We start from the raw sequence: 24,313 nt of genomic DNA, 5'->3' as shown, positions 1-24,313 counted from the left end.
CTATATATATATATATATATATATATATATATATATATATATATATATATATATATATACAGAGAGAAGGAGGAGACCGATATATATACAGAGAGGAGGAGGAGACCGATATATATACAGAGAGAAGGAGGAGACCGATATATATAGAGAGAGAAGGAGGAGACCGATATATATACAGAGAGGAGGAGGAGACCGATATATATACAGAGAGGAGGAGGAGACCGATATATATACAGAGAGGAGGAGGAGACCGATATATATACAGAGAGAAGGGGGAGACCGATATATATACAGAGAGGAGGAGGAGACCGATATATATACAGAGAGGAGGAGGAGACCGATATATATACAGAGAGAAGGGGGAGACCGATATATATACAGAGAGGAGGAGGAGACCGATATATATACAGAGAGGAGGAGGAGACCTATATATATATATATATATATATATATATATATATATATATACACACAGAGAGAAGGAGGAGACCGATATATATACAGAGAGTAGGAGGAGGTGGAGACCGATAAATATACAGAGAGGAGGAGGAGGAGACCGATAAATATACAGAGAGGAGGAGGAGGAGACCGATATATATACAGAGAGGAGGAGGAGGAGACCGATATATACAGAGAGAAGGAGGAGACCGATATATATATATATATATATATATATATATATATACACAGAGAGGAGGAGGAGAGCGATATATATATATATATATATATATATATATATATATATATATATATATATATATATATATACACAGAGAGAAGGAGGAGGAGACCGATATATATATATATACAAAGAGAAGGAGGAGGAGACCGATATATATACAGAGAGGAGGAGGAGACCGATATATATACAGAGAGGAGGAGGAGAGCGATATATTTATATACAGAGAGAAGGAGGAGAGCGATATATATACAGAGAGGAGGAGGAGGAGACCGATATATACAGAGAGAAGGAGGAGACTGATATATATATACAGAGAGAAGGAGGAGAGCGATATATATACAGAGAGAAGGCGGAGACCGATATATATACAGAGAGGAGGAGGAGACCGATATATATACAGAGAGGAGGAGGAGGAGACCGATATATACAGAGAGAAGGAGGAGACTGATATATATATACAGAGAGGAGGAGGAGAGCGATATATATATATATATATATATATATATATATATATATATATATATATATACAGAGAGAAGGAGGAGAGCGATATATATACAGAGAGAAGGCGGAGACCGATATATATACAGAGAGGAGGAGGAGACGGATATATATACAGAGAGGAGGAGGAGACCGATATATATACAGAGGGGAGGAGGAGACCGATATATCTATACAGAGAGGAGGAGGAGAGCGATATATATATATAAATATACAGAGAGAAGGAGGAGAGCGATATATATACAGAGAGAAGGAGGAGACTGATATATATACAGAGAGAAGGAGCAGGAGACCGATATATATACAGAGAGAAGGAGGAGACCGATATATATACAGAGAGAAGGAGGAGACCGATATATATACAGAGAGAACGAGGAGGAGACTGATATATATACAGAGAGAAGGAGGAGACCGATATATATATATATATTTATATATACAGAGAGAAGGAGGAGGAGACCGATATATATATATATATACAGAGAGAAGGAGGAGGAGACCGATATATATATATATATACAGAGAGAAGGAGGAGACCGATATATATATATACAGAGAGAAGGAGGAGGAGACCGATATATATATATATACAGAGAGAAGGAGGAGACCGATATATATATATATCTGTGGAGTCGGGGGTCGACTGCCAAGGACGTGCACCTATCGGCTGGAAGCCATTTGACTTTAAGTCTGCACAGTGCCGTTCAACCCAATCATTTTCTATATATATATATGTACAGAGAGAAGGAGGAGACCGATATATATATATATATATATATATATATATACAGAGAGAAGGAGGAGACTGATATATATACAGAGAGGAGGAGGAGACCGATATATATACAGAGAGGAGGAGGAGACCGATATATATACAGAGAGGAGGAGGAGGAGACCGATATATATACAGAGAGAAGGAGGAGACCGATATATATACAGAGAGAAGGCGGAGACCGATATATATATACAGAGAGGAGGAGGAGACCGATATATATACAGAGAGGAGGAGGAGACCGATATATATACAGAGGGGAGGAGGAGACCGATATATATACAGAGAAGGAGGAGGAGGAGAGCAATATATATATATACAGAGAGAAGGAGGAGACTGATATATATACAGAGAGAAGGAGGAGACCGATATATATATATACAGAGAGAAGGAGGAGACCGATATATATACAGAGAGGAGGAGGAGACTGATATATATATATATATATATATATATACAGAGAGAAGGAGGAGACCGATATATATATATATATATATATATACAGAGAGAAGGAGGAGACCGATATATATATATACAGAGAGAAGGAGGAGACCGATATATATATATATACAGAGAGAAGGAGGAGGAGACCGATATATATATATATATATATATACAGAGAGAAGGAGGAGACCGATATATATACAGAGAGGAGGAGACCGATATATATACAGAGAGGAGGAGACCAATATATGTACAGAGAGAAGGAGGAGACCGATATATATATATATATATACACACTCACCGGCCACTTTATTAGGTACACCTGTCCAACTGCACGTTACCACTTAATTTCTAATCAGCCAATCACATGGCGGCGACTCAGTGCATTTAGGCATGTACACATGGTCAAGACAATCTCCTGCAGTTCAAACCGAGCATCAGTATGGGGAAGAAAGGTGATTTGAGGCCTTTGAACGTGGCATGGTTGTTGGTGCCAGAAGGGCTGGTCTGAGTATTTCAGAAACTGCTGATCTACTGGGATTTTCACGCACAACCATCTCTAGGGTTTACAGAGAATGGTCCGAAAAAGAAAAACCATCCAGTGAGCGGCCGTTCTGTGGGCGGAAATGCCTTGTTGATGCCAGAGGTCAGAGGAGAATGGGCAGACTGGTTCCAGCTGATAGAAAGGCAACAGTGACTCAAATAGCCAACCGTTACAGCCAAGGTAGGCAGAAGAGCATCTCTGACCGCACAGTACGGCCAACTCTGAGGCAGATGGGCTACAGCAGCAGAAGACCACACCGGGGGCCACTCCGCTCAGCTAAGAACAGGAAACTGAGGCTACAATTTGCACAAGCTCATCGAAATTGGACAGTAGAAGATTGGAAAAACGTTGCCTGGTCTGATGAGTCTTGATTTCTGCTGCGACATTCGGATGGTAGGGTCAGAATTTGGCGTCAACAACATGAAAGCATGGATCCATCCTGCCTTGTATCAACGGTTCAGGCTGGTGGTGGTGGTGTCATGGTGTGGGGAATATTTTCTTGGCACTCTTTGGGCCCCTTGGTACCAATTGAGCATGGTTGCAACGCCACAGCCTACCTGAGTATTGTTGCTGACCATGTCCATCCCTTTATGACCACAATGGACCCAACATCTGATGGCGACTTTCAGCAGGATAATGCGCCATGTCATAAAGCTAGAATCATCTCAGACTGGTTTCTTGAACATGACAATGAGGTCACTGTACTCCAATGGCCTCCACAGTCACCAGATCTCAATCCAATAGAGCATCTTTGTGGTGGAACGGGAGATTGGCATCATGGATGTGCAGCCGACAAATCTGCGGCAACTGTGTGATGTCATCATGTCACTATGGACCAAAATCTCTGAGGAAGCTTCCAGCACCTTGTTGTATCTATGCCACCAAGAATTGGGGCAGTTCTGAAGGCAAAAGGGGGTCCAACCCGTTACTAGCATGGTGTACCTAATAAAGTGGCCGGTGAGTGTATATATATATATATATATATATATATATATATATATATATATATATATATATATATATATATATATATATATATATATATACAGAGAGAAGGAGAAGACCGATATATATACAGAGAGGAGGAGGAGACCGATATATATACAGAGAGGAGGAGGAGACCGATATATATACAGAGAGGAGGAGGAGACCGATATATATACAGAGAGAAGGAGGAGACCGATATATATACAGAGAGAAGAAGGAGGAGACCGATATATATACAGAGAGAATGAGAAGACCGATATATATACAGAGAGGAGGAGGAGACCGATATATATACAGAGAGGAGGAGGAGACCGATATATATACAGAGAGGAGGAGGAGACCGATATATATACAGAGAGAAGGGGGAGACCGATATATATACAGAGAGAAGGAGGAGACCGATATATATACAGAGAGGAGGAGGAGACCGATATATATACAGAGAGGAGGAGGAGACCGATATATATATACAGAGAGAAGGGGGAGACCGATATATATATACAGAGAGGAGGAGGAGACCGATATATATACAGAGAGAAGGGGGAGACCGATATATATACAGAGAGGAGGAGGAGACCGATATATATACAGAGAGAAGGGGGAGACCGATATATATACAGAGAGAAGGGGGAGACCGATATATATACAGAGAGGAGGAGGAGACCGATATATATACAGAGAGAAGGAGGAGACCGATATATATACAGAGAGGAGGAGACCGATATATATACAGAGAGAAGGAGGAGACCGATATATACAGAGAGGAGGAGGAGACTGATATATATACAGAGAGAAGGAGGAGACCGATATATATACAGAGAGGAGGAGGAGACTGATATATATACAGAGAGGAGGAGGAGACCGATATATATACAGAGAGGAGGAGGAGACCGATATATATACAGAGAGAAGGGGGAGACCGATATATATACAGAGAGGAGGAGGAGACCGATATATATACAGAGAGAAGGAGGAGACCGATATATACACAGAGAGAATGAGAAGACCGATTATATATACAGAGAGAAGGGGGAGACCGATATATACAGAGAGGAGGAGGAGACCGATATATATATACAGAGAGGAGGAGGAGACCGATATATATACAGAGAGGAGGAGGAGGAGACCGATATATATATGTATATACACACACACAGAGAGGAGGAGACCAATATATATACACAAAGTGGGATATATATACAGAGAGAATAGGAGACCGATATATATATATATATATATATATATACATATATACAGAGAGGTGGAGGAGAGCGATATATATACACACACAGGAGGAGACCAGTATAGTTAATAGATATATACATTGGTGGGCAGTATAAGCAGGAGATGAGATTATATATATACAGTTGTGTAGTATAGACTGGAGGTTGTATGTGTTTGTGTATATGTGATATATATATATATATATATATATATATATAAGTTTTGGCGGTCACATATATGACCTGTATAAATTAGGCATCCTTACTTACTATGTTGTCTCCTCCCCCTCCTGCAGATGACTCCTCCCCCTGTCCGCCATGCCAGGGAAGCTGAAGGTGAAGATTGTGGCCGGACGGCACCTGCCGGTGATGGACCGCGCCAGTGACCTGACCGACGCCTTTGTGGAGGTGCCGCCTAGCTTCCTGTATATTATGTAATGTAGATTATAGGCTCCACCCCCTGTGAGAGGGGCCCCATATCTGGTCACCCAGCCTCCCCCCACACCCACAGTGGTTTTATCCTCTCCCCCTTCCCGGCTTTGTGCCAATATTCACTGTTGCTGGTGAAGCAGGAGGCTCTGGATGTGCGCAGGTTCCCGGCCGCCCTCGGCTCCTTTATCACTGCTCTTTCTTTGGTTCTTGTTCTGTGACATTAACGGTCAGATCTCTGCACATCGTATCCGGCCATGTGGTGGTGTGCCCCCCCCCCCCCCATGGACGTCACCACCACGTCCTCTGCAGGACGCATACATTGTAACAGGATGGCAGAGAGCGCCCAGACCTGATACATTATACCAGGACGGGAGAGAGCGCCCAGACCTGATATATTATACCAGGACGGGAGAGAGCGCCCAGACCTGATACATTATACCAGGACGGGAGAGAGCGCCCAGACCTGATACATTATACCAGGACGGGAGAGAGCGCCCAGACCTGATACATTATACCAGGACGGGAGAGAGCGCCCAGACCTGATACATTATACCAGGACGGGAGAGAGCACCCAGACCTGATACATTATACCAGGACGGGAGAGAGCGCCCAGACCTGATACATTATACCAGGACGGCAGAGAGCACCCAGACCTGATACATTATACCAGGACGGGAGAGAGCGCCCAGACCTGATATATTATACCAGGACGGCAGAGAGCGCCCAGACCTGATACATTATACCAGGGCGGGAGAGAGCACCCAGACCTGATACATTATACCAGGAAGGCAGAGAGCGCCCAGACCTGATACATTATACCAGGATGGCAGAGAGCGCCCAGACCTGATACATTATACCAGGACAGCAGAGAGCACCCAGACCTGATACATTATACCAGGACGGCAGAGAGCACCCAGACCTGATACATTGTAACAGGATGGCAGAGAGCGCCCAGACCTGATACATTATACCAGGACGGGAGAGAGCGCCCAGACCTGATATATTATACCAGGACGGGAGAGAGCGCCCAGACCTGATACATTATACCAGGACGGGAGAGAGCGCCCAGACCTGATACATTATACCAGGACGGGAGAGAGCGCCCAGACCTGATATATTATACCAGGACGGGAGAGAGCGCCCAGACCTGATACATTATACCAGGACGGGAGAGAGCGCCCAGACCTGATACATTATACCAGGACGGGAGAGAGCGCCCAGACCTGATACATTATACCAGGACAGCAGAGAGCACCCAGACCTGATACATTATACCAGGACGGGAGAGAGCGCCCAGACCTGATACATTATACCAGGAAGGCAGAGAGCGCCCAGACCTGATACATTATACCAGGACGGCAGAGAGCACCCAGACCTGATACATTATACCAGGACGGGAGAGAGCACCCAGACCTGATACATTATAACAGGACGGGAGAGAGCGCCCAGACCTGATATATTATACCAGGACGGCAGAGAGCACCCAGACCTGATACATTATACCAGGACAGCAGAGAGCACCCAGACCTGATACATTATACCAGGACGGGAGAGAGCGCCCAGACCTGATATATTATACCAGGACGGCAGAGAGCACCCAGACCTGATACATTATACCAGGACGGGAGAGAGCGCCCAGACCTGATACATTATACCAGGAAGGCAGAGAGCGCCCAGACCTGATACATTATACCAGGACGGCAGAGAGCACCCAGACCTGATACATTATACCAGGACGGGAGAGAGCACCCAGACCTGATACATTATACCAGGACGGGAGAGAGCGCCCAGACCTGATATATTATACCAGGACGGCAGAGAGCGCCCAGACCTGATACATTATACCAGGACGGCAGAGAGCGCCCAGACCTGATACATTATACCAGGACGGGAGAGAGCGCCCAGACCTGATACATTATACCAGGACGGGAGAGAGCGCCCAGACCTGATACATTATACCAGGACGGCAGAGAGCGCCCAGACCTGATACATTATACCAGGACGGGAGAGAGCGCCCAGACCTGATACATTATACCAGGACGGGAGAGAGCGCCCAGACCTGATACATTATACCAGGACGACAGAGAGCGCCCAGACCTGATACATTATACCAGGACGGGAGAGAGCGCCCAGACCTGATACATTATACCAGGACGGCAGAGAGCGCCCAGACCTGATACATTATACCAGGACGGGAGAGAGCACCCAGACCTGATACATTATACCAGGACGGCAGAGAGCGCCCAGACCTGATACATTATACCAGGACGGGAGAGAGCGCCCAGACCTGATACATTATACCAGGACGGGAGAGAGCGCCCAGACCTGATACATTATACCAGGACGGCAGAGAGCACCCAGACCTGATACATTATACCAGGACGGGAGAGAGCGCCCAGACCTGATACATTATACCAGGACGGCAGAGAGCGCCCAGACCTGATACATTATACCAGGACGGCAGAATCCGCTTCTGCTTTGAGAATCATCTGGAACCTTCTTGAACTTCAGGTGATACACTGTATCTATGTCACATGGTCTTTAACCCTTTCCTGCTTACAGGTGAAGTTTGCCAACACCACGTTTAAGACCGACGTGTACCCCAAGTCTCTGAACCCGCAGTGGAACTCGGAATGGTTCAAGTTTGAGGTGATGGTTGACCCCCCACTTCTCCAGCTTCTGTTGGGAGTGTAGATACCTTGCGGTACATTAACTCTTTGCTCCCTGTTCTGTGCTGCAGGTTGATGATGAGGATTTACAGGATGAGCCATTACAGATCACAGTCCTGGACCACGACACGTACAGCGCCAATGACGCCATCGGGAAGGTGTACATAGATATTGACCCCTTACTGTATACAGAGGCTGCCACCGTCATCTCCGGGTGGTTTCCCATTTACGACACCATACACGGTAAGAGCTGTCACCCCACTGGATATCTGTGACACTATATACAGTAATGGCCGTCACTATATACAGTAATATCCGTCACTACACTGGATATCTGTTACACTGTATACAGTAATAGCTGTCACTATATACAGTAATGGCCGTCACTATATACAGTAATAGCCGTCACTATATACAGTAATATCCGTCTCTACACTGGATATGTGACGCTATATACAGTAATATCTGTCTCTACACTGGATTTCTGTGACACTATATACAGTAATGGTCGACAATATATACAGTATAAGCATTAGCCGTCACTATATACAGTAATATCCGTCACTACACTGGATATCTGTGACACTATATACAGTAATGGTCGACAATATATACAGTAATAGCCGTCACTATATACAGTAATAGCCGTCACTATATACAGTAATGGCCGTCACTACACTGGATATCTGTGACACTATATACAGTAATGGCCGTCACTATATACAGTAATGGCCGTCACTATATACAGTAATAGCCGACACTACACTGGATATCTGTGACACTATATATAGTAATAGCCGTCACTATATACAGTAATAGCCAACACTACACTGGATATCTGTGACACTATATACAGTAATAGCTGTCACTATATACAGTAATGGCCGTCACTACACTGGATATCTGTGACACTATATACAGTAATGGCCGTCACTATATACAGTAATGGCTGTCACTATATACAGTAATAGCCGTCACTACACTGGATATCTGTGACACTATATACAGTAATGGCCGTCACTATATACAGTAATGGCCGTCACTATATACAGTAATAGCCGGCACTACACTGGATATCTGTGACACTATATACAGTAATAGCTGTCACTATATACAGTAATGGCCGTCACTACCCTGAATATCTGTGACGCTATATACAGTAATGGCCGTCACTATGTACAGTAATATCCTTCACTACACTGGATATCTGTGACGCTATATACAGTAATAGCTGTCACTATATACAGTAATGGCCGTCACTATATACAGTAATAGCCGTCACTATATACAGTAATGGGCGTCACTACACTGGATATCTGTGACACTATATACAGTAATGGCCGTCACTATGTACAGTAATGGCCGTCACTATATACGGTAATGGCCGGCACTACACTGGATATCTGCGACACTATATAAAGTAATGGCCATCACTATATACAGTAATAGCCGTCACTATATACAGTAATAGCCGGCACTACACTGGATATCTGCGTCACTATATACAGTAATGGCCGTCACTATATACAGTAATAGCCGTCACTACACTGGATATCTGTGACACTATATACAGTAATAGCTGTCACTATATACAGTAATAGCCGGCACTATATACAGTAATAGCTGTCACTATATACAGTAATAGCCGGCACTACACTGGATATCTGTGACACTATATACAGTAATAGCCGTCACTATATACAGTAATAGCCGGCACTACACTGGATATCTGTGACACTATATACAGTAATAGCCGTCACTATATACAGTAATAGCCGGCACTACACTGGATATCTGTGACACTATATACAGTAATAGCCGTCACTATATACAGTAATAGCCGGCACTACACTGGATATCTGTGACACTATATACAGTAATAGCTGTCACTATATACAGTAATGGCCGTCACTATATACAGTAATAGCCGGCACTACACTGGATATCTGTGACACTATATACAGTAATAGCTGTCACTATATACAGTAATAGCCGGCACTACACTGGATATCTGTGACACTATATACAGTAATGGCCATCACTATGTACAGTAATGGCTGTCACTATATACAGTAATAGCCGACACTACACTGGATATCTGCGTCACTATATACAGTAATAGCTGTCACTATATACAGTAATAGCCGGCACTACACTGGATATATGTGACACTATATACAGTAATAGCTGTCACTATATACAGTAATAGCCGGCACTACACTGGATATCTGTGACACTATATACAGTAATAGCCGTCACTATGTACAGTAATGGCCGTCACTATATACAGTAATAGCCGGCACTACACTGGATATCTGTGACACTATATACAGTAATAGCTGTCACTATGTACAGTAATGGCCGTCACTATATACAGTAATGGCCGTCACTAAACTTGATATGACACTCGCACCCTCCTGCTCTTTAGCTCCTCACATCTTCTCATTCTGTAGCTCCTCCCACTTTCCTGTTCTGTAGCTTCTCTGACTTTGCTCTTTTGTTTGGTAGCTCCTCCCATTATGTTCTGTGGCTCCTCCCATCTTGTTCTGTGACTCCTCCCATCTTGTTCTGTGACTCCTCCCATTGTGTTCTGTGGTCCCTCCCGTCTTGTTCTGTGACTCCTCCCATTGTGTTCTGTGGTCCCTCACGTCTTGTTCTGTGACTCCTCCGATTGTGTTCTGTGGTCCCTCCTATATTGTTCTGTGACTCCTCCCATTGTTTTCTTTGACTCCTCCTAGTGTGTTCTGTGGTCCCTCCCATCTTGTTCTGTGACTCCTCCCATTGTGTTCTGTGCTCCCTCCCATTGGGTTCTGTAGCCCCTCCCATCTTGTTTTGTAGCTCCTCCCATCTTGTGCTGTAGCTCATCCCATTGGGTTCTGTAGCCCCTCCCATCTTGTTCTGTGGCTCCTCCCATTGGGTTCTGTGGTCCCTCCTGTATTTTCTAAAGCTCCTCCTATCTTGTTCTGTAGCCCCTCCCATCTTGTTCAGTGGCTCCTCCCATTGTGTTCTGTGGTCCCTCACATATTTTTCTGTGACTCCTCCCATCTTGTTATGTAGCCCCTCCCATCTTGTTCTGTGGCTCCTCCCATCATATATATCTGTTGTATTGACGCCTCCTCCCCTCCTGCAGGGATTCGCGGGGAGATTAATGTGGTGGTGAAGGTCGATCTCTTCAATGACCTCAACCGTTTCCGCCAGTCGTCGTGCGGAGTGAAGTTCTTCTGCAGTGAGTGATGGGCATCTGATGGGAGTAGTAGTCCTTAGTACCTGGAGAAGGGGGGCCCTGTAGCCTGATCCTGTGTCTTTACCTTCCAGCCACGTCCATCCCCAAGTCGTACCGGGCGGTGGTCATCCACGGCTTTGTGGAAGAACTGGTGGTGAACGAGGATCCCGAATATCAGTGGATCGACCGGATCCGGACCCCAAGGGCCTCCAATGAGGCGCGGCAACGGCTGATCTCTCTGATGTCAGGTGAGGGGGCGCTCTGCTCGTACTGTCATCTCTATGACATCATACTGCTGATGACATCACTGGGGGCAGTGATCCAGCATAGTAACTGAATAGAGGAACTCTCCCTGTCCACAGGTGAGCTCCAGAGGAAGATCGGCCTGAAGGTGCTGGAGATGAGAGGCAACGCCGTGGTGGGCTACCTGCAGTGCTTCGATCTGGAGGGCGAGTCCGGCCTGGTGGTCCGAGCCATCGGGACCGCCTGTACACTGGACAAGCTTACCAACCCAGCCCCATTCCCTCCCGCCTGCCACTCACCATGCAAAGAGCTGAAGGAGTAAGTATACAGCCATATACCACAGCGTAGTGTCCCCACCAGCAGAAGAGTGAGTGCAGCTCCGGAGTATAATACAGGGTGTAACAGCAGAATAGTGAGTGCCGCTCCGGAGTATAATACAGGATGTAACAGCAGAATAGTGAGTGCAGCTCCGGAGTATAATACAGGATGTAACAGCAGAAGAGTGAGTGCAGCTCTGTAGTATAATACAGGATGTAACTCAGGATCAGTAATGTAATGTATGTACACAGTGACCTCACCAGCAGAATAGTGAGCGCAGCTCTGGGGTATAATACAGGATGTAACTCAGGATCAGTAATGTAATGTATGTACACAGTGACCCCACCAGCAGAATAGTGAGTGCAGCTCTGGGGTATAATACAGGATGTAACTCAGGATCAGTAATGTAATGTATGTACACAGTGACCTCACCAGCAGAATAGTGAGCGCAGCTCTGGGGTATAATACAGGATGTAACTCAGGATCAGTAATGTAATGTATGTACACAGTGACCCCACCAGCAGAATAGTGAGTGCAGCTCTGGAGTATAATACAGGATGTAACTCCAGATCAGTAATGTATGTACACAGTGACCCCACCAGCAGAATAGTGAGTGCAGCTCTGGGGTATAATACAGGATGTAACTCAGAATCAGTAATGTATGTACACAGTGACCCCACCAGCAGAATAGTGAGTACAGCTCTGGGGTATAATACAGGATGTAACTCAGGATCAGTAATGTATGTACACAGTGACCCCACCAGCAGAATAGTGAGTGCAGCTCTGGAGGATAATACAGGATGTAACAGCAGAATAGTGAGTGCCGCTCCGGAGTATAACACAGGATGTAACAGCAGAATAGTGAGTGCAGCTCCGGAGTATAATACAGGATGTAACAGCAGAAGAGTGAGTGCCGCTCCGGAGTATAATACAGGATGTAACAGCAGAATAGTGAGTGCAGCTCCGGAGTATAATACAGGATGTAACTCAGGATCAGTAATGTAATGTATGTACACAGTGACCCCACCAGCAGAATAGTGAGTGCAGCTCTGGAGTATAATACAGGATGTAACTCAGGATCAGTAATGTATGTACACAGTGACCCCACCAGCAGAATAGTGAGTGCAGCTCTGGGGTATAATACAGGATGTAACTCAGGATCAGTAATGTAATGTATGTACACAGTGACCCCACCAGCAGAATAGTGAGTGCAGCTCTGGGGTATAATACAGGATGTAACTCAGGATCAGTAATGTAATGTATGTACACAGTGACCCCACCAGCAGAATAGTGAGTGCAGCTCTGGGGTATAATACAGGATGTAACTCAGGATCAGTAATGTAATGTATGTACACAGTGACCCCACCAGCAGAATAGTGAGTGCAGCTCTGGGGTATAATACAGGATGTAACTCAGGATCAGTAATGTAATGTATGTACACAGTGACCCCACCCCCAGAATAGTGAGTGTAGGGGGAGAAGTTGTCCCGGTGTATAGCTGGAGTTGTGCAGGTAACCTGTCTCTTGTCCCCTGTAGTTCCCTGCGGTGGGGGGCAGTGAGTGTATTGGGCTGTGCTCGGGGGTCTCCTCATCTCGGGGGTCTGCAGGGTGGGACGCTCTCTCTTCTTGCATGCCTCTAGGGTGGCTTCTTCCACTAACCATTTCTCCTTCAGATCTTTCTTAACCTGTAGACCTTGTGTGTCCTGTTCTCTTTTCTTCCACCTCTTGCTGCCACCCCTCCCAGGTCTCCGCTGGTCCAGCCACCAAGTCATGGATATCGCTCGACTCACAACAGCCCTATTCACACTGCTACTGGCTCACGACTCACTCAGAACTTCTCTGTGTCTGTCCCCACTCTCATCTACACTGGTACGAGTCTGCTCACCCCCAGGAGTGGGGAGAGGCAGGCGGGCAGGGCAGGCTGGTACTGCCACTCACTACCCAGGGATAGGTGCTCAGGTGTGTGCAGAGCCCCCTCCACTCACCCTCCTCTCCGTCCTCTTACATTCTGCCGCACATTGAATTACACAGTGTCTTATCCTCCAGAGCGGCACTCACTATTCTGCTGTTACATCATGTCTCATCCTCCAGAGCTGCACTCACTATTCTTCTGTTGCATCCTGTCTCATCCTCCAGAGCTGCACTCACTATTTTTCTGTTACATCATGTCTCATCTTCAAGAGCTGCACTCACTATTCTGTATGGTCGGTGTGCGGCTCTGGAGGGGCGCCCTCGGTGTGCGGCTCTGGAGGGGCACCCTCGGTGTGCGGCTCTGGAGGGGCGCCCTCGGTGTGCGGCTCTGGGGGGACACCCTCGGTGTGCGGCTCTGGAGGGGCACCCTCGGTGTGCGGCTCTGGAGGGGCGCCCTCGGTGTGCGGCTCTGGAGGGGCGCCCTCGGTGTGCGGCTCTGGAGGGGCGCCCTCGGTGTGCGGCTCTGGAGGGGCGCCCTCGGTGTGCGGCTCTGGAGGGGCGCCCTCGGTGTGCGGCTCTGGAGGGGCGCCCTCGGTGTGCGGCTCTGGAGGGGCGCCCTCGGTGTGCGGCTCTGGAGGGGTATGGTCTGTGTGTGGCTCTGGAGGGGCACCCTTCGTGTGCGGCTCTGGAGGGGCGCCCTCGGTGTGTGGCTCTGGAGGGGCACCCTCGGTGTGCGGCTCTGGAGGGGCAACCTCGGTGTGCGGCTCTGGAGGGGCGCCCTCGGTGTGCGGCTCTGGAGGGGCACCCTCGGTGTGCGGCTCTGAAGGGGCACCCTCGGTGTGCGGCTCTGGGGGCGGCACCCTCGGTGTGCGGCTCTGGAGGGGTATGGTCTGTGTGTGGCTCTGGAGGGGCACCCTTCGTGTGCGGCTCTGGAGGGGCGCCCTCGGTGTGTGGCTCTGGGGGGCACCCTCGGTGTGTGGCTCTGGAGGGGCAACCTCGGTGTGCGGCTCTGGAGGGGCGCCCTCGGTGTGCGGCTCTGGAGGGGCACCCTCGGTGTGCGGCTCTGAAGGGGCACCCTCGGTGTGCGGCTCTGGGGGCGGCACCCTCGGTGTGCGGCTCTGGAGGGGTATGGTCTGTGTGTGGCTCTGGAGGGGCACCCTCGGTGTGCGGCTCTGGAGGGGCACCCTCGGTGTGTGGCTCTGAAGGGGCACCCTCGGTGTGCGGCTCTGAAGGGGCACCCTCGGTGTGCGGCTCTGGAGGGGCGCCCTCGGTGTGCGGCTCTGGAGGGGCGCCCTCGGTGTGCGGCTCTGGGGGGGCACCCTCGGTGTGCGGCTCTGGGGGGGCACCCTCGGTGTGCGGCTCTGGAGGGGTATGGTCTGTGTGTGGCTCTGGAGGGGCACCCTCGGTGTGCGGCTCTGGAGGGGTATGGTCTGTGAGTGGCTCTGGAGGGGCACCCTCGGTGTGCGGCTCTGGGGGGGCACCCTCGGTGTGCGGCTCTAGAGGGGCACCCTCGGTGTGCGGCTCTGGAGGGGTATGGTCTGTGTGTGGCTCTGGAGGGGCACCCTCGGTGTGTGGCTCTGGAGGGGTATGGTCTGTGTGTGGCTCTGGAGGGGCACCCTCGGTGTGCGGCTCTGAAGGGGCACCCTCGGTGTGTGGCTCTGGTGGGGGCACCCTCGGTGTGCGGCTCTGGAGGGGCGCCCTCGGTGTGCGGCTCTGGGGGGGCACCCTCGGTGTGCGGCTCTGGAGGGGTATGGTCTGTGTGTGGCTCTGGAGGGGCACCCTCGGTGTGCGGCTCTGGAGGGGTATGGTCTGTGAGTGGCTCTGGAGGGGCACCCTCGGTGTGCGGCTCTGGGGGGGCACCCTCGGTGTGCGGCTCTAGAGGGGCACCCTCGGTGTGCGGCTCTGGAGGGGTATGGTCTGTGTGTGGCTCTGGAGGGGCACCCTCGGTGTGTGGCTCTGGAGGGGTATGGTCTGTGTGTGGCTCTGGAGGGGCACCCTCGGTGTGCGGCTCTGAAGGGGCACCCTCGGTGTGTGGCTCTGGTGGGGGCACCCTCGGTGTGCGGCTCTGGGGGGGCACCCTCGGTGTGTGGCTCTGGAGGGGCACCCTCGGTGTGCGGCTCTGGAGGGGTATGGTCTGTGCGGCTCTGGAGGGGCGCCTTCGGTGTGCGGCTCTGGAGGGGCGCCTTCGGTGTGCGGCTCTGGAGGGGCACCCTCGGTGTGCGGCTCTGGAGGGGTATGGTCTGTGTGTGGCTCTGGAGGGGCACCCTCGGTGTGCGGCTCTGGAGGGGTATGGTCTGTGTGTGGCTCTGAAGGGGCACCCTCGGTGTGCGGCTCTGGAGGGGCGCCCTCGGTGTGCGGCTCTGGAGGGGTATGGTCTGTGTGTGGCTCTGGAGGGGCACCCTTCGTGTGCGGCTCTGGAGGGGCACCCTCGGTGTGCGGCTCTGGAGGGGCACCCTCGGTGTGTGGCACAGTGTGGGGGTTCGGAGGCTGGCGGGCAGTGGAGGGGCAGCAGGTAAGTGACCCCAGCTTAGCGGTGGCCCCTGTAGCTGATGCATGATAGTGAAGGATAAGGAAACATGTGGGGGCCCCGGGCAGCCAGGAGGACGCCTCCATCTTTGTGTGGCTGCCCCCTCAGGCCGATCCCGTCTTCTGGGAGATTTTTTGCTTCTTTTGTCTGATTTTTTGTGCTGATTTCTGTGTGGGGCTGAGGTGCTGCGCGGACATAAGGAGGCACCCCACCGGGGCCGTCCCCATCATCCCTCCCCTCCCCCGTGTGATACTTAATATATCTCCACCTTCTTCTGACAGGACCCCCTTCAATGAGGAGCTTATCCCCAATACTCACTCATCCGGACCCTCCACCCCTCTGAAAAACCAAACCTATTCCTTTTCACCTTCCAAGTCCTACAGCCGACAGTCCTCCTCTTCAGACACAGATTTGAGTTTGACACCTAAGACTGGTAAGACGCCTCCGACCCCCCACTCCTCATTACTCTTTATGTTTCTTCATTTCTCCGCTTTTCTTTCCTTCGCTTTAGTTTTCAATTATTTCCAACATTGTTACAAGTTATCAAAACCGTGTGTGAGACGTCAGAACCCCCCCCCCCCACAGTACAGTCCTGCCTCCCATGTCCCCCCCCCACAGTACAGTCCTGCCTCCCATGTCCCCCCCCCACAGTACAGTCCTGCCTCCCATGTCCCCCCCCACAGTACAGTCCTGCCTCCCATGTCCCCCCCCACAGTACAGTCCTGCCTCCCATGTCCCCCCCCACAGTACAGTCCTGCCTCCCATGTCCCCCCCCACAATACAGTCCTGCCTCCCATGTCCCCCCCCCCACAGTACAGTCCTGCCTCCCATGTCCCCCCCCCCCACAGTACAGTCCTGCCTCCCATGTCCCCCCCCACAGTACAGTCCTGCCTCCCATGTCCCCCCCCACAGTACAGTCCTGCCTCCCATGTCCCCCCCCACAGTACAGTCCTGCCTCCCATGTTCCCCCCCACAGTACAGTCCTGCCTCCCATGTCCCCCCCCCCCCCACAGTACAGTCCTGCCTCCCATGTCCCCCCCCCCCACAGTACAGTCCTGCCTCCCATGTCCCCCCCCCCACAGTACAGTCCTGCCTCCCATGTCCCCCCGCCCCCCACAGTACAGTCCTGCCTCCCATGTCCCCCCCCCACAGTACAGTCCTGCCTCCCATGTCCCCCCCCACAGTACAGTCCTGCCTCCCATGTCCCCCCCCCACAGTACAGTCCTGCCTCCCATGTCCCCCCGCCCCCCACAGTACAGTCCTGCCTCCCATGTCCCCCCCCACAGTACAGTCCTGCCTCCCATGTCCCCCCCCCACAGTACAGTCCTGCCTCCCATGTCCCCCCCCCACAGTACAGTCCTGCCTCCCATGTCCCCCTCCCACAGTACAGTCCTGCCTCCCATGTCCCCCCCCCACAGTACAGTTCTTCCCCCCATATCCCCGCCCACAGTACAGTTCTTCCCCCCATATCCCCCCACAGTACAGTTCATCCCCCCCATATCCCCCCACAGTACAGTTCTTCCCCCCATATCCCCCCCCACAGTACAGTCCTGCCTCCCATGTCCCCCCCCCCACAGTACAGTTCTTCCCCCCATATCCCCGCCCACAGTACAGTTCTTCCCCCCATATCCCACCCACAGTACAGTTCATCCCCCCCATATCCCCCCACAGTACAGTTCTTCCCCCATATCCCCGCCCACAGTACAGTTCTTCCCCCCATATCCCCGCCCACAGTACAGTTCTTCCCCCCCCATATCCCCCCCACAGTACAGTTCTTCCCCCCCCCATATCCCCGCCCACAGTACTGTTCTTCCCCCCCCATATCCCCCCCACAGTACAGTTCTTCCCCCCATATCCCCGCCCACAGTACAGTTCTTCCCCCCATATCCCCCCCACAGTACAGTTCTTCCCCCCCATATCCCCGCCCACAGTACAGTTCTTCCCCCCCATATCCCCACCACAGTACAGTTCTTTCCCCCATGCCCCTCCCACAGTACAGTTCTGTCTCCCATGTCCCTCCACAGTACAATTCTCCCTTCCATATTCCCCGCCACAGTACAGTTCTGTCTCCCATGTCCCCCCACAGTACAGTTCTGTCTCCCATGTCCCCCCACAGTACAGTTCTGTCTCCCATGTCCCCCCACAGTACAGTTCTGTCTCCCATGTCCCCCCACAGTACAGTTCTGTCTCCCATGTCCCCCCACAGTACAGTTCTGTCTCCCATGTCCCCCCACAGTACAGTTCTGTCTCCCATGTCCCCCACAGTACAGTTCTGTCTCCCATGTCCCCCCACAGTACAGTTCTGTCTCCCATGTCCCCCCACAGTACAGTTCTGTCTCCCATGTCCCCCCACAGTACAGTTCTGTCTCCCATGTCCCCCCACAGTACAGTTCTGTCTCCCATGTCCCCCCACAGTACAGTTCTGTCTCCCATGTCCCCCCACAGTACAGTTCTGTCTCCCATGTCCCCCCCACAGTACAGTTCTGTCTCCCATGTCCCCCCACAGTACAGTTCTGTCTCCCATGTCCCCCCACAGTACAGTTCTGTCTCCCATGTCCCCCCACAGTACAGTTCTGTCTCCCATGTCCCCCCACAGTACAGTTCTGCCTCCCATGTCCCCCTCCACAGTACAGTTTTGCCTTCCATATCCCCCTCCACAGTACAGTCCTGCCTCACCTGTCCCCCCCCCCCCCCTTCCCACGCACACACAGTACAGTCCAGCCTCCCATGTTTTTTATGTCACTCTTAAGGTGGCTGAAGGACGACACATAATGTAACAGCAGAATAGTGAGTGCAGCTCTGGAGGATGAGACAGGATGTAACAGCAGAATAGTGAGTGCAGCTCTGGGGGATGAGACATGATGTAACAGCAGAATAGTGAGTGCAGCTCTGAAGGAGGAGACATAATGTAACAGCAGAATAGTAATTGCAGCTCTGGGGGATGAGACAGGATGTAACAGCAGGATAGTGAGTGCAGCTCTGGAGGATGAGACATGATGTAACAGCAGAATAGTGAGTGCAGCTCTGGAGGATGAGACGTGATGTAACAGCAGAATAGTGAGTGCAGCTCTGGAGGATGAGACATGATGTAACAGCAGAATAGTGAGTGCAGCTCTGGAGGATGAGACGTGATGTAACAGCAGAATAGTGAGTGCAGCTCTGGAGGATGAGACGGGATGTAACAGCAGAATAGTGAGTGCAGCTCTGGAGGAAGAGACAGGATGCAACAGCAGAATAGTGAGCGCAGCTCTGGAGGATGAGACAGGATGTAACAGCAGAATAGTGAGTGCAGCTCTGGAGGATGAGACAGGATGTAACAGCAGAATAGTGAGTGCAGCTCTGGAGGATGAGACGTGATGTAACAGCAGAATAGTGAGTGCAGCTCTGGAGGATGAGACAGGATGTAACAGCACGATAGTGAGTGCAGCTCTGGGGGAGGAGACATGGTGTAACAGCAGAATAGTGAGTGCAGCTCTGGAGGATGAGACATGATGTAACAGCAGAATAGTGAGTGCAGCTCTGGAGGATGAGACATGATGTAACAGCAGAATAGTGAGTGCAGCTCTGGAGGATGAGACGTGATGTAACAGCAGAATAGTGAGCGCAGCTCTGGAGGATGAGACGGGATGTAACAGCAGAATAGTGAGTGCAGCTCTGGAGGTGACTGTGCTATAAGGTGTGATGGAAGCAGAGTGCCCCTATATGAGCTCCAGTACTGTGCCCCGGGGTGGGAGTATTCCCCATTGCTCATGTCGCCCTCTGGTGGTGTGGCGTGGTTAGTCTCAGTCACGGTGTTGATAGCGCCCCCCTATCTGTTTTCCTCTATAATTTTGTATCACTTTTGTTGCTTTCTTCCTTCTCTCCATCCTCTCTCCGCCCTCCAGCTCTCATTCCAAAGGCTCCTCGGTATTCTGTCTCCCCGAGCTCCCCCGGCCTCACACAGTCCTATAGCCTCCTCCTGGCCTCTAGCGTCTCCCCTCCTCACACTAGTGGTAGCCGCCCGCGGCTGAGGAAATCCATATCGCTCAGTGACGAGCTGATGCTGTCCGCCGGTAGGATGGCCGCCGCACGACATCATGTGTGTGACCTCACCAACAACTAACGTCTGATGTGAGTGACACTAACACCCCAGGGAGCCATACCATGTCTGCACCGCTGATCTCTAGTGATGTCACCGCTGATCTCTAGTGATGTCACCGCTGATCTCTAGTGATGGATAGGCTGTATTCTCAGTGATGTCACTGCTGATCTCTAGTGATGGATAGGCTGTATTCTCAGTGATGTCACTGCTGATCTCTAGTGATGGATAGGCTGTATTCTCAGTGATGTCACCGCTGATCTTTAGTGATGGATAGGCTGTATTCTCAGTGATGTCACAGCTGATCTCTAGTGATGGATAGGCTGTATTCTCAGTGATGTCACCGCTGATCTCTAGTGATGGATAGGCTGTATTCTCAGTGATGTCACTGATCTCTAGTGATGGATAGGCTGTATTCTCAGTGATGTCACCGCTGATCTTTAGTGATGGATACGCTGTATTCTCAGTGATGTCACTGCTGATCTCTAGTGATGGATAGGCTGTATTCTCAGTGATGTCACTGATCTCTAGTGATGGATAGGCTGTATTCTCAGTGATGTCACTGCTGATCTCTAGTGATGGATAGGCTATATTCTCAGTGATGTCACCGCTGATCTTTAGTGATGGATACGCTGTATTCTCAGTGATGTCACTGCTGATCTCTAGTGATGGATAGGCTGTATTCTCAGTGATGTCACTGATCTCTAGTGATGGATAGGCTGTATTCTCAGTGATGTCACTGCTGATCTCTAGTGATGGATAGGCTGTATTCTCAGTGATGTCACTGCTGATCTCTAGTGATGGATAGGCTGTATTCTCAGTGATGTCACCGCTGATCTTTAGTGATGGATAGGCTGTATTCTCAGTGATGTCACCGCTGATCTCTAGTGATGGATAGGCTGTATTCTCAGTGATGTCACCACTGATCTCTAGTGATGGATAGGCTGTATTCCCAGTGATGTCACTGATCTCTAGTAATGGATAGGCTGTATTCTCAGTGATGTCACTGATCTCTAGTGATGGATAGGCTATATTCTCAGTGATGTCACCGCTGATCTCTAGTGATGGATAGGCTGTATTGTCAGTGATGTCACTGCTGATCTCTAGTGATGGATAGGCTGTATTGTCAGTGATGTCACTGATCTCTAGTGATGGATAGGCTGTATTCTCAGTGATGTCACCGCTGATCTCTAGTGATGGATAGGCTGTATTCTCAGTGATGTCACCGCTGATCTCTAGTGATGGATAGGCTGTATTCTCAGTGATGTCACTGATCTCTAGTGATGGATAGGCTGTATTCTCAGTGATGTCACTGATCTCTAGTGATGGATAGGCTGTATTCTCAGTGATGTCACCGCTGATCTCTAGTGATGGATAGGCTGTATTCTCAGTGATGTCACTGATCTCTAGTGATGGATAGGCTGTATTGTCAGTGATGTCACCGCTGATCTCTAGTGATGGAAAGGCTGTATTCTCAGTGATGTCACTGATCTCTAGTGATGGATAGGCTGTATTCTCAGTGATGTCACCGCTGATCTCTAGTGATGGATAGGCTGTATTCTCAGTGATGTCACCGCTGATCTCTAGTGATGGATAGGCTGTATTCTCAGTGATGTCACCACTGATCTTTAGTGATGGATAGGCTGTATTCTCAGTGATGTCACTGATCTCTAGTGATGGATAGGCTGTATTCTCAGTGATGTCACCGCTGATCTCTAGTGATGGATAGGCTGTATTTTCTGTGAGGTCACTGCTGATCTCTAGTGATGGATAGGCTGTATTCTCAGTGATGTCACTGCTGATCTCTAGTGATGGATAGGCTGTATTCTCAGTGATGTCACTGATCTCTAGTGATGGATAGGCTGTATTCTCAGTGATGTCACTGCTGATCTCTAGTGATGGATAGGCTGTATTCTCAGTGATGTCACTGATCTCCAGTGATGGATAGGCTGTATTCTCAGTGATGTCACTGCTGATCTCTAGTGATGGATAGGCTGTATTCTCAGTGATGTCACTGCTGATCTCTAGTGATGGATAGGCTGTATTCTCAGTGATGTCACCGCTGATCTCTAGTGATGGATAGGCTGTATTCTCAGTGATGTCACTGCTGATCTCTAGTGATGGGTTGGTGCATTCTTGGTATCCCTCCCTTCTAATCCTCTGGGTTCCGTCTTGCGCTTGCACTGGGGCCCTATAGCATGCCCGGGGCCACTTGTTCTCTTCTGTGTACACTGCAGACCTCCCGGTATAAGATACATGATATAAAACGGTCCCTCTGTAATACAGGGGGAGGGCCACTATTCCTCTATATAATGATATATGAGGGGATTGAGATTGTGATGTAATCTGGAGAACGATGATATCATCACACCAACACTGAATACATGATCAGGGTGCCATAAAGTATGTACCCCCTCCCTCCTATCCTGCCATCTCCATCACCTTACACATTGGGCGTTGTGTCTCTGTCCGCTATGACCTCTGACCTCTCCTGTATATATATATATATATTGTGGTGTCTGTGGTTACACGTGGTGTGTTTGCCGCCCGGCATCATCCAGGACTCTGTGTTTCCTTATCTGTCACAGCTGCGGTGGTTTAGTGCCTGGGGATTCCCGATTTGGGGGGGGGGGGGAGGTTATAATACCGTATTTACCCCACTCCCACTAATATCCTTAATACCCCCTCACCCCCACCCCCCCACATTCTTAAAGGCTCGATGTCCAGTCTTACGTCCAAAGAAAAGTTTTTCAGCAGAATCTCAAAACTTTTCTTTCAAACAATTTAAAAGATTAAAGGGGAACGCCTTTTTCTTTCCAATCAGCTGGTGTCAGAAAGTTATTCAAAAGTATAAATTACTTCTATTTAAAAATCCCCAGTCTTCCAGTACTTATCAGCTGCTTTTTGTCCTGCAGGACGTGGTGTATTCTCTCCAGTCTCCCAATACTTATCAGCTGCTGTATGTCCTGCAGGAAGTGGTGTATTCTCTCCAGTGTGACACAGTGCTCTCTGCTGCCACCTCTGTCCATGTCAGGAACTGTCCAGAGCAGCAGCAAATCCCCATAGAAAACCTCTCCTGCTCTGGACAGTTCCTGACATGGACAGAGGTGGCAGCAGAGAGCACTGTGTCAGACTGGAGAGAATACACCACTTCCTGCATGACATACAGCAGCTGATAAGTACTGGAAGACTGGAGAGAATACACCACTTCCTGCAAGACATACAGCAGCTGGAGATTACTAAACAGAAGTAAATTATGAGAGTAGGTTCACACTACGGAATCTGGGTGGAGAAGTTCCGTCGGATTCCATGGCTTGTACCTGTTCACGCCGGCGAGCATATCCGCCCGTGCTGCAGACACCATTCTGTGGCCAATTCCGCATTCTGCCAAAAAAATAGACATGTCAGTTCTTTTGGCGGAATCGGCCCGGCCATAGAATGGTGTCTATAGCACGGGCGGATATGCTCGCCGGTGTGAACAGGTACAAGCCATGGAATCCGACGGAACTTCTCCACCCAGATTCCGTAGTGTGAACCTACCCAAATCTATATAACTTTGATTTAAAAGAAATTTTTTTTTTTCCCCGGATTACCCCTTTAAGTTTCTGTTTAAGATTGGATGCAGCCTTGTCTCTTCTCTGAGGAAAAATGGCTCTAGGGGCGTTTGTGACATCCCAGGTGTGATGATGATGATGGTGATGATGATGGTTGTCTGAGAAAACCAGACAGGGGGGGGGGGGGGCGGGTGACACACACACGT

At 49.8% G+C, this 24,313-nt stretch overlaps 1 protein-coding gene across 12 annotated transcripts in view; it reads left to right on the top strand.

Moving 5' to 3' along the window:
- C2CD5 (C2 calcium dependent domain containing 5) overlaps positions 1-24,313 on the top strand; it is a 99,129-nt gene that overhangs the window by 10,224 nt on the left and 64,592 nt on the right. For 8 of the 12 annotated variants that reach the window (XM_069963826.1, XM_069963811.1, XM_069963843.1 and 5 more), the window contains exons 2-9: positions 5,450-5,561; positions 8,148-8,234; positions 8,326-8,497; positions 11,385-11,480; positions 11,570-11,725; positions 11,840-12,038; positions 16,757-16,908; positions 20,360-20,527. In XM_069963826.1, coding sequence (XP_069819927.1) covers positions 5,472-5,561; positions 8,148-8,234; positions 8,326-8,497; positions 11,385-11,480; positions 11,570-11,725; positions 11,840-12,038; positions 16,757-16,908; positions 20,360-20,527 — 1,120 coding nt within the window. In that variant the 5' untranslated portion in view covers positions 5,450-5,471. Of the gene's footprint in view, positions 1-5,449; positions 5,562-8,147; positions 8,235-8,325; positions 8,498-11,384; positions 11,481-11,569; positions 11,726-11,839; positions 12,039-16,756; positions 16,909-20,359; positions 20,528-24,313 lie in introns of those variants that run through there. The other 4 variants (XM_069963867.1, XM_069963875.1, XM_069963891.1 and 1 more) reach the window with 2 other exon arrangements.

The sequence above is a fragment of the Dendropsophus ebraccatus genome, chromosome 1 (assembly GCF_027789765.1).
Source record: "Dendropsophus ebraccatus isolate aDenEbr1 chromosome 1, aDenEbr1.pat, whole genome shotgun sequence".
Taxonomy (NCBI): domain Eukaryota; kingdom Metazoa; phylum Chordata; class Amphibia; order Anura; family Hylidae; genus Dendropsophus; species Dendropsophus ebraccatus.
This window is presented reverse-complemented; position numbering and strand designations above follow the sequence as displayed.